This window comes from Syngnathus typhle, unplaced genomic scaffold (assembly GCF_033458585.1).
Source record: "Syngnathus typhle isolate RoL2023-S1 ecotype Sweden unplaced genomic scaffold, RoL_Styp_1.0 HiC_scaffold_74, whole genome shotgun sequence".
In the NCBI taxonomy this organism is placed as follows: Eukaryota; Metazoa; Chordata; class Actinopteri; order Syngnathiformes; family Syngnathidae; genus Syngnathus; species Syngnathus typhle.
Genome location: NW_026871980.1, coordinates 45,148 through 55,632, shown reverse-complemented (window position 1 = coordinate 55,632; position 10,485 = coordinate 45,148). Strand labels below are relative to the sequence as shown.

The window sequence follows — 10,485 nt, the reverse complement described above, 5'->3', positions numbered from 1 at the left end:
CATCGAAAAAAACGCTCTCGGGTGCTTTAGAGTGCCGAGTTTATCACTGCGCATGAAGAAATGACCACCTCCAACGTTTGGTTTATGTTTAATAAGCATTTTTAATTTTATTGCTTAAATCGCATTTTCTCGGCGAGCTGAGCACTTTTTCTGAATTGTGCCGCTCCCGTCACTCTGGTTAGGTTGGCATCGAAAAAAACGCTCTCGGGTGCTTTAGAGTGCCGACTTTATCACTGCGCATGAAGAAATGACCACCTCCAACGTTTGGTTTATGTTTTATAAGCATTTTTAATTTTATTGCTTAAATCGCATTTTCTCCGCGAGCTGAGCACTTTTTCTGAATTGTGCCGCTCCCGTCACTCTGGTTAGGTTGGCATCGAAAAAAACGCTCTCGGGTGCTTTAGAGTGCCGAGTTATTCACTGCGCATGAAGAAATGACCACCTCCAACGTTTGGTTTATGTTTAATAAGCATTTTTAATTTTATTGCTTAAATCGCATTTTCTCGGCGAGCTGAGCACTTTTTCTGAATTGTGCCGCTCCCGTCACTCTGGTTAGGTTGGCATCGAAAAAAACGCTCTCGGGTGCTTTAGAGTGCCGAGTTTATTACTGCGCATTAAGAAATGACCACCTCCAACGTTTGGTTTATGTTTTATAAGCATTTTTAATTTTATTGCTTAAATCGCATTTTCTCGGCGAGCTGAGCACTTTTTCTGAATTGTGCCGCTCCCGTCACTCTGGTTAGGTTGGCATCGAAAAAAACGCTCTCGGGTGCTTTAGAGTGCCGAGTTATTCACTGCGCACGAAGAAATGACCACCTCCAACGTTTGGTTTATGTTTTATAAGCATTTTTAATTTTATTGCTTAAATCGCATTTTCTCGGCGAGCTGAGCGCTTTTTCTGAATTGTGCCGCTCCCGTCACTCTGGTTAGGTTGGCATCGAAAAAAACGCTCTCGGGTGCTTTAGAGTGCCGAGTTTATCACTGCGCATGAAGAAATGACCACCTCCAACGTTTGGTTTATGTTTTATAAGCATTTTTAGTTTTATTGCTTAAATCGCATTTTCTCGGCGAGCTGAGCGCTTTTTCTGAATTGTGCCGCTCCCGTCACTCTGGTTAGGTTGGCATCGAAAAAAACGCTCTCGGGTGCTTTAGAGTGCCGAGTTTATTACTGCGCATTAAGAAATGACCACCTCCAACGTTTGGTTTATGTTTTATAAGCATTTTTAATTTTATTGCTTAAATCGCATTTTCTCGGCGAGCTGAGCACTTTTACTTAATTGTGCCGCTCCCGTCACTCTGGTTAGGTTGGCATCGAAAAAAACGCTCTCGGGTGCTTTAGAGTGCCGAGTTTATCACTGCGCATGAAGAAATGACCACCTCCAACGTTTGGTTTATGTTTTATAAGCATTTTTAATTTTATTGCTTAAATCGCATTTTCTCGGCGAGCTGAGTGCTTTTTCTGAATTGTGCCGCTCCCGTCACTCTGGTTAGGTTGGCATCGAAAAAAACGCTCTCGGGTGCTTTAGAGTGCCGAGTTTATCACTGCGCATGAAGAAATGACCACCTCCAACGTTTGGTTTATGTTTTATAAGCATTTTTAAATTTATTGCTTAAATCGCATTTTCTCGGCGAGCTGAGCGCTTTTTCTGAATTGTGCCGCTCCCGTCACTCTGGTTAGGTTGGCATCGAAAAAAACGCTCTCGGGTGCTTTAGAGTGCCGAGTTATTCACTGCGCATGAAGAAATGACCACCTCCAACGTTTGGTTTATGTTTTATAAGCATTTTTAGTTTTATTGCTTAAATCGCATTTTCTCGGCGAGCTGAGCACTTTTTCTGAATTGTGCCGCTCCCGTCACTCTGGTTAGGTTGGCATCGAAAAAAACGCTCTCGGGTGCTTTAGAGTGCCGAGTTTATCACTGCGCATGAAGAAATGACCACCTCCAACGTTTGGTTTATGTTTAATAAGCATTTTTAATTTTATTGCTTAAATCGCATTTTCTCGGCGAGCTGAGCACTTTTTCTGAATTGTGCCGCTCCCGTCACTCTGGTTAGGTTGGCATCGAAAAAAACGCTCTCGGGTGCTTTAGAGTGCCGACTTTATCACTGCGCATGAAGAAATGACCACCTCCAACGTTTGGTTTATGTTTTATAAGCATTTTTAATTTTATTGCTTAAATCGCATTTTCTCCGCGAGCTGAGCACTTTTTCTGAATTGTGCCGCTCCCGTCACTCTGGTTAGGTTGGCATCGAAAAAAACGCTCTCGGGTGCTTTAGAGTGCCGAGTTATTCACTGCGCATGAAGAAATGACCACCTCCAACGTTTGGTTTATGTTTAATAAGCATTTTTAATTTTATTGCTTAAATCGCATTTTCTCGGCGAGCTGAGCACTTTTTCTGAATTGTGCCGCTCCCGTCACTCTGGTTAGGTTGGCATCGAAAAAAACGCTCTCGGGTGCTTTAGAGTGCCGAGTTTATTACTGCGCATTAAGAAATGACCACCTCCAACGTTTGGTTTATGTTTTATAAGCATTTTTAATTTTATTGCTTAAATCGCATTTTCTCGGCGAGCTGAGCACTTTTTCTGAATTGTGCCGCTCCCGTCACTCTGGTTAGGTTGGCATCGAAAAAAACGCTCTCGGGTGCTTTAGAGTGCCGAGTTATTCACTGCGCACGAAGAAATGACCACCTCCAACGTTTGGTTTATGTTTCATAAGCATTTTTAATTTTATTGCTTAAATCGCATTTTCTCGGCGAGCTGAGCGCTTTTTCTGAATTGTGCCGCTCCCGTCACTCTGGTTAGGTTGGCATCGAAAAAAACGCTCTCGGGTGCTTTAGAGTGCCGAGTTTATTACTGCGCATTAAGAAATGACCACCTCCAACGTTTGGTTTATGTTTTATAAGCATTTTTAATTTTATTTCTTAAATCGCATTTTCTCGGCGAGCTGAGCGCTTTTTCTGAATTGTGCCGCTCCCGTCACTCTGGTTAGGTTGGCATCGAAAAAAACGCTCTCGGGTGCTTTAGAGTGCCGAGTTTATCACTGCGCATGAAGAAATGACCACCTCCAACGTTTGGTTTATGTTTTATAAGCATTTTTAATTTTATTGCTTAAATCGCATTTTCTCGGCGAGCTGAGCGCTTTTTCTGAATTGTGCTGCTCCCGTCACTCTGGTTAGGTTGGCATCGAAAAAAACGCTCTCGGGTGCTTCAGAGTGCCGAGTTTATCACTGCGCATGAAGAAATGACCACCTCCAACGTTTGGTTTATGTTTTATAAGCATTTTTAATTTTATTGCTTAAATCGCATTTTCTCGGCGAGCTGAGCGCTTTTTCTGAATTGTGCCGCTCCCGTCACTCTGGTTAGGTTGGCATCGAAAAAAACGCTCTCGGGTGCTTTAGAGTGCCGAGTTATTCACTGCGCATGAAGAAATGACCACCTCCAACGTTTGGTTTATGTTTAATAAGCATTTTTAATTTTATTGCTTAAATCGCATTTTCTCGGCGAGCTGAGCACTTTTTCTGAATTGTGCCGCTCCCGTCACTCTGGTTAGGTCTGCATCGAAAAAAACGCTCTCGGGTGCTTTAGAGTGCCGAGTTTATTACTGCGCATTAAGAAATGACCACCTCCAACGTTTGGTTTATGTTTTATAAGCATTTTTAATTTTATTGCTTAAATCGCATTTTCTCGGCGAGCTGAGCACTTTTTCTGAATTGTGCCGCTCCCGTCACTCTGGTTAGGTTGGCATCGAAAAAAACGCTCTCGGGTGCTTTAGAGTGCCGAGTTTATCACTGCGCATGAAGAAATGACCACCTCCAACGTTTGGTTTATGTTTTATAAGCATTTTTAATTTTATTGCTTAAATCGCATTTTCTCGGCGAGCTGAGCGCTTTTTCTGAATTGTGCCGCTCCCGTCACTCTGGTTAGGTTGGCATCGAAAAAAACGCTCTCGGGTGCTTTAGAGTGCCGAGTTATTCACTGCGCATGAAGAAATGACCACCTCCAACGTTTGGTTTATGTTTAATAAGCATTTTTAATTTTATTGCTTAAATCGCATTTTCTCGGCGAGCTGAGCACTTTTTCTGAATCGTGCCGCTCCCGTCACTCTGGTTAGGTTGGCATCGAAAAAAACGCTCTCGGGTGCTTTAGAGTGCCGAGTTTATTACTGCGCATTAAGAAATGACCACCTCCAACGTTTGGTTTATGTTTTATAAGCATTTTTAATTTTATTGCTTAAATCGCATTTTCTCGGCGAGCTGAGCACTTTTTCTGAATTGTGCCGCTCCCGTCACTCTGGTTAGGTTGGCATCGAAAAAAACGCTCTCGGGTGCTTTAGAGTGCCGAGTTATTCACTGCGCATGAAGAAATGACCACCTCCAACGTTTGGTTTATGTTTAATAAGCATTTTTAACTTTATTGCTTAAATCGCATTTTCTCGGCGAGCTGAGCACTTTTTCTGAATTGTGCCGCTCCCGTCACTCTGGTTAGGTTGGCATCGAAAAAAACGCTCTCGGGTGCTTTAGAGTGCCGAGTTTATCACTGCACATGAAGAAATGACCACCTCCAACGTTTGGTTTATGTTTTATAAGCATTTTTAATTTTATTGCTTAAATCACATTTTCTCGGCGAGCTGAGCGCTTTTTCTGAATTGTGCCGCTCCCGTCACTCTGGTTAGGTTGGCATCAAAAAAAACGCTCTCGGGTGCTTTAGAGTGCCGAGTTATTCACTGCGCATGAAGAAATGACCACCTCCAACGTTTGGTTTATGTTTAATAAGCATTTTTAATTTTATTGCTTAAATCGCATTTTCTCGGCGAGCTGAGCACTTTTTCTGAATTGTGCCGCCCCCGTCACTCTGGTTAGGTTGGCATCGAAAAAAACGCTCTCGGGTGCTTTAGTGTGCCGAGTTTATTACTGCGCATTAAGAAATGACCACCTCCAACGTTTGGTTTATGTTTTATAAGCATTTTTAATTTTATTGCTTAAATCGCATTTTCTCGGCGAGCTGAGCACTTTTTCTGAATTGTGCCGCTCCCGTCACTCTGGTTAGGTTGGCATCGAAAAAAACGCTCTCGGGTGCTTTAGAGTGCCGAGTTATTCACTGCGCATGAAGAAATGACCACCTCCAACGTTTGGTTTATGTTTAATAAGCATTTTTAATTTTATTGCTTAAATCGCATTTTCTCGGCGAGCTGAGCACTTTTTCTGAATTGTGCCGCTCCCGTCACTCTGGTTAGGTTGGCATCGAAAAAAACGCTCTCGGGTGCTTTAGAGTGCCGAGTTTATCACTGTGCATGAAGAAATGACCACCTCCAACGTTTGGTTTATGTTTTATAAGCATTTTTAATTTTATTGCTTAAATCGCATTTTCTCGGCGAGCTGAGCGCTTTTTCTGAATTGTGCCGCTCCCGTCACTCTGGTTAGGTTGGCATCGAAAAAAACGCTCTCGGGTGCTTTAGAGTGCCGAGTTTATCACTGCGCATGAAGAAATGACCACCTCCAACGTTTGGTTTATGTTTTATAAGCATTTTTAATTTTATTGCTTAAATCGCATTTTCTCGGCGAGCTGAGCACTTTTTCTGAATTGTGCCGCTCCCGTCACTCTGGTTAGGTTGGTGTTATGTCCTTACTACTTTCCGGGTTCTGAGGTAGCAAGGAAGGTTCGGGCAACGACGTGATGAATACTGCTTTATTTCTTCAACACCGTCCGTTCACAGGCCGTACATCACAACACTAAACGTCCCCGAAGCTGCCCCTCCCACTCCCGGAGTTTTCCCCCTACGGAACATGCGTTAGCCCAAAATATACAACATCTCCTCCCCCCTTACAATGAACATGCATGAACAACACGGAATTACGCACCTAGAACTAAACATCCCCATAACTCGGGTCAACCGCGAACCTATAAGTCCAAGCGCGCAGGAGCTCGCCGCTCTCTGATAGGATATCTCCTATCTGGGGGCACAGGATCAGCTCCACGGTCGACCAATGGTGAACTTGTTGCAGGAGCTTCTGCAAAGGGAGAAGTCAGAGTCTCTGTCTCATGCGCATCCTCAGCTGGGACTGGTGGCGCGAGTGTGATTGAGTCCTGCACTTGGGAGGGTATGGGAACCGGCGTTTTGACGTGGGCAGAGCTATCAGGAAGATCTTTGAGGGACAGCTCTGCTGGCCCTAACTGAGTCTGCAGGAGTTGATCAACATGTCTTCTCCATACACCATCAGATGTTTGGACAGTATAAGATACTGGTCCCGTTTGCGCAATAACAGTGGCAGGAATCCACTTTGGTTCGCCACGGTAGTTCCTTGCCAACACAGAGTCTCCTGGCTTGAAAACTCTTCCTTTGCCCTCCTGTCCTCTGCACCTAACCTGTTTTTCCTGCTGACCTTGGACAATGTCCTTCACTGCTGAGGGCTTCAAGAGGTCAAACGTGGTGCGCAGGTCTCTCTTTAGCATCAGGCTAGCAGGAGATGTCTTGGTGGTGGCATGCGGACTGTTCCGATAGGTTAGTAAGAAGTGGTGCAATCTCTGATGTAGTGTTCCTTGTCCTTGTGATGTTTTCAAGGCATGCTTCATGGTTTGAACAAATCTCTCAGCAAGCCCATTTGTTGCGGGGTGGTAGGGGGCCGACTTAATGTGTTGGACACCGTTAGCTTGCAGGAACACTGCCATTTCTTGTGAGACAAATTGGGGTCCATTGTCAGAGACTAGCTGGGCAGGAGATCCAAACCGACTAAACAGTTCCCCTAACTTTTCGATAGTCTTTTCTGCAGTGGTTGATCTCATGATAGCCACCTCTGGCCATTTGCTGTGTGCATCCACAGCAATAAGGAACATCCTGTCCTCCACTGGTCCCGCAAAATCAATGTGCACCCGGTGCCATGGTCCTTGTGGGAATTCCCAGGGGTGAAGAGGCGCTAGTGGAGGATTGTTCCTGACTCGGTGGCATGATGGACAGCTTTTGGCCAACTCTTCAATTTGTTGATCCATGTTCGGCCACCAAAAATAGCTTCTCGCTATTTCTTTCATTCGGACTATTCCGCTGTGTCCCGAATGCAGTTGCTGCAGCACTTTTGAGCGAAGTGACCGTGGTATGACCACCCTCCTACCCCAGAGTAGACACCCAGACTGGACAGACAGTTGCAATCTCCTCCCGAGGAAAGGCTTCAGACTCGCATTATCGCCAGCAGATCGACCCTTAACGACAATGTCCACGACCGCAGATAACTCCGGGTCATTCCGAGTTTCCCTTTTTACCTGCACTGCAGAGACAGGTGCTCTCTCCACCTCCCTGAAGTAGAAAAGGTCCACCGTGTCCGACTCCGGCCTTGTGACAGGCAAGGGCAATCGGGACAAGCCATCCGCATTGCAGTGGAAGTCTGATTTTCGATACCTGATGTCATATGCATGCGCCGACAACAACAAAGCCCACCTCTGCAGTCGGCATGCAGCAAGAGACGGTATTCCAGTGTGCGGACCGAGGATGGTGGTGAGGGGCCGATGGTCCGTCAGGAGCGTAAACTTCCTCCCATATAAGTATTGATGGAATTTCCTAACTCCAAAAACAATGCTCAGTGCCTCTCGTTCCAGTTGAGCATAGTTAGACTCTGTTTTGTTCAATGTCCTCGATGCAAAAGCGATTGGCTTTTCCTCACCACCCGGCAGGACATGAGAGAGAATCGCCCCTACTCCGTAAGGAGAGGCGTCACAGGCGAGCTGCAGTGGAAGTGATGGGTTGAAGTGCGTCAGGACCTTGGACGTAGTCAGCGCTCCTTTAGCCTTTTCAAAAGCCTCCTGACAGCTGGCTGTCCACTTCCACGGTTTGTCTCGGCGTAACAGTTCGTGCAGGGGTTGAAGCAGTGATGACAGATTGGAGATGAAGCGTCCGTAATAGTTCAGCAGACCTAAGAAAGATCGTAGCTGGCTGATGTTTTGGGGTGGGGGCGCGTCCACGACAGCTGCCACTTTTGATGGTGCAGTGTGCAGTCCTTCTGCATCGATCACATGCCCCAGATATTCCACAGATGGCTTGAAGAAGTCACATTTGTCCTTACGGACTCTTAAGCCGTAGGCCTTCAGCCTTTGAAGGGTAGCATCCAAGTTGCGCAGGTGCTCGTCATCGGTAGATCCAGTGCACAGGATATCGTCAAGGTAGCACTGTACCCCAGGCAACCCACTAAGGATCTGATCCATCGCTCGCTGAAAAAGTGCCGGGGCTGACGTGATGCCGAACGGCAGTCTGCAGTATCTGAAGAGACCCTTGTGTGTGTTAATGGTCAACATTTCACGTGACTCTTTTTCTACATGCATTTGTAGGTAAGCCTGACTGAGATCTACCTTACTGAATTTTTGTCCCCCACTCAGTCCAGCAAACAAGTCATCAATTAGGGGAAGTGGATATTGCTCTGCTGCTAACACCGGGTTAAGTGTTACCTTGAAATCTCCACAGGTCCGAATTCCCCCATCTTTTTTTGGTACGGGAACGATGGGTGTGGCCCACTCACTGATGGTCACCGGCTCCAAAACCCCATTCTTGACCAGGGCGTCCAAGTCAGCTTCTACCTTGGATCGGATGGCGTATGGTACTGGTCTAGCTTTCATAAACACAGGCTTGCTACCAGGTTTGACATGTAACTTAACGGTTATATCTTTCATGCTGCCTAATTCATCACGGAAAACCTCTTCGTGTTTCTCGAGTATTTCTTGTAGCGGAGAGGAACGGTGTGACAGTTTCCTTATCGCTTGCCAGTCCAGCCGGATTCCCTGTAGCCATGTACGCCCCATTATGGCAGGATGATTTCCCTTGGTCACATAAAGGGGAAGCCTTTTTGTCCGCCCATGGTACTGAACAGTCACATCCGTCATCCCTTCCATGTGCACTCGATGTCCCGTATATGCCTTAAACACTGTGTCTGATGGACGTAGTGGAAGGTGCCTCATGAGTTTCCTGTAGATCTTGTGTGACACTAGTGATGCCTTTGATCCTGTGTCTATCTGCATTTTCACCACATGTCCCTCCAACTTGGGTACAGCCCAGTAGCCATCTGAGCTCTCACCTACATTCATCGCTCGTATAGTATTTACAGGCACTTCTTCCTCCGAAGAATCACTATTTCTTCCATCATCATGGCAAACGGTGCGCACATGCCTTTTTTGTTTATATTTCATATTGTCACTTCTGTTCCCAGCCCTTGAACTTTTGTCCATGTCCTGTTTACTTCGGCACGCCCGCTCTATGTGCCCTTTTTTTCCACAGTTACGACAGTCCATCTCTTTGCACCAGCACGTTGATGCAAGATGTCCAGATCTACCACAGCGAAAACATGGCCCTTGCGCGTTCGGTTTATCATTGTTGAGTTGGTGCACTCTTTCTGTAGCACTTAGTTGCTGGGCCTCCTTTTTCGCCATTTCCATTGTTACACTGATGTTAATGGCCTTCTCCAAAGTCAAGTCACTTTCTGTGAGTAATCTCTTCTGTGCTGCCTCGTTCCTAAGTCCACATACCAGCCTGTCTCTCAAAGTGTCATTTAACACATCCCGGAACTCACAGTGTTCAGCCAGCTTGCGTAGGCCCGCCACAAACTGGGTGACCGACTCGCCCTCTTCTTGGCTGCGTCTGTGAAATCGGAATCTTTCTGCGATTACCAGGGGTTTCGGTGAAAGATGGTTTGCCAGTACATCCACTATTTCTCGGTATGTTTTACTGCCGGGCTCTTCTGGTTGCAGTAGGTCACGTAGCAAGGTAAACGTTTTCGGCCCCATTACACTCAAAAACGTGGGCACCAGCTTCTCCTCCTTTATATCATTAGCCATGGCGAAGTAATCGAAACGCTCAGTATACGAGCCCCATCGTTCAACACTTTCGTCAAAGGGACCAATTGAGCCAATCATTCCGGCCATTACAAGTTCCTGTTTGTATGGCACTGCTTGCCCTACAGACGTCTCCCCTCAGCAGGCCACTCTTCTTTTTTTTCTTCGCCACACTACTCACGACGTTGCCACAGTCCACCAATCCACTCCACCCGTCGAGACGAATCCGGCCAACACGCGTCAGTCCAGACGTCCTCGTCGCCAGTTTTGTTATGTCCTTACTACTTTCCGGGTTCTGAGGTAGCAAGGAAGGTTCGGGCAACGACGTGATGAATACTGCTTTATTTCTTCAACACCGTCCGTTCACAGGCCGTACATCACAACACTAAACGTCCCCGAAGCTGCCCCTCCCACTCCCGGAGTTTTCCCCCTACGGAACATGCGTTAGCCCAAAATATACAACAGTTGGCATCGAAAAAAACGCTTTCGGGTGCTTTAGAGTGCCGAGTTATTCACTGCGCATGAAGAAATGACCACCTCCAACGTTTGGTTTATGTTTTATAAGCATTTTTAATTTTATTGCTTAAATCGCATTTTCTCGGCGAGCTGAGCACTTTTTCTGAATTGTGCCGCTCCCGTCACTCTGGTTAGGTTGGCATCGAAAAAAACGCTCTCGGGTGCTT

General features: G+C 46.2%; 1 protein-coding gene across 1 annotated transcript; it reads right to left on the bottom strand.

Annotated features, from left to right (window-relative positions):
* Positions 1-5,669: 5,669 nt before the first annotated feature.
* LOC133148329 (uncharacterized protein K02A2.6-like) lies at positions 5,670-10,269 on the bottom strand. The gene has a single exon (XM_061271431.1). It carries the CDS (start codon positions 9,890-9,892, stop codon positions 5,897-5,899), a length of 3,996 nt encoding a protein of 1,331 aa, XP_061127415.1. The 5' UTR covers positions 9,893-10,269; the 3' UTR covers positions 5,670-5,896.
* Between the last annotated feature and the right edge of the window lie 216 nt (positions 10,270-10,485).

Excerpts from the sequence above, each read along its gene's own strand:
- LOC133148329 (XM_061271431.1), bottom strand. The coding sequence starts at position 9,892 with ATGGCCGGAATGATTGGCTCAATTGGTCCCTTTGACGAAAGTGTTGAA.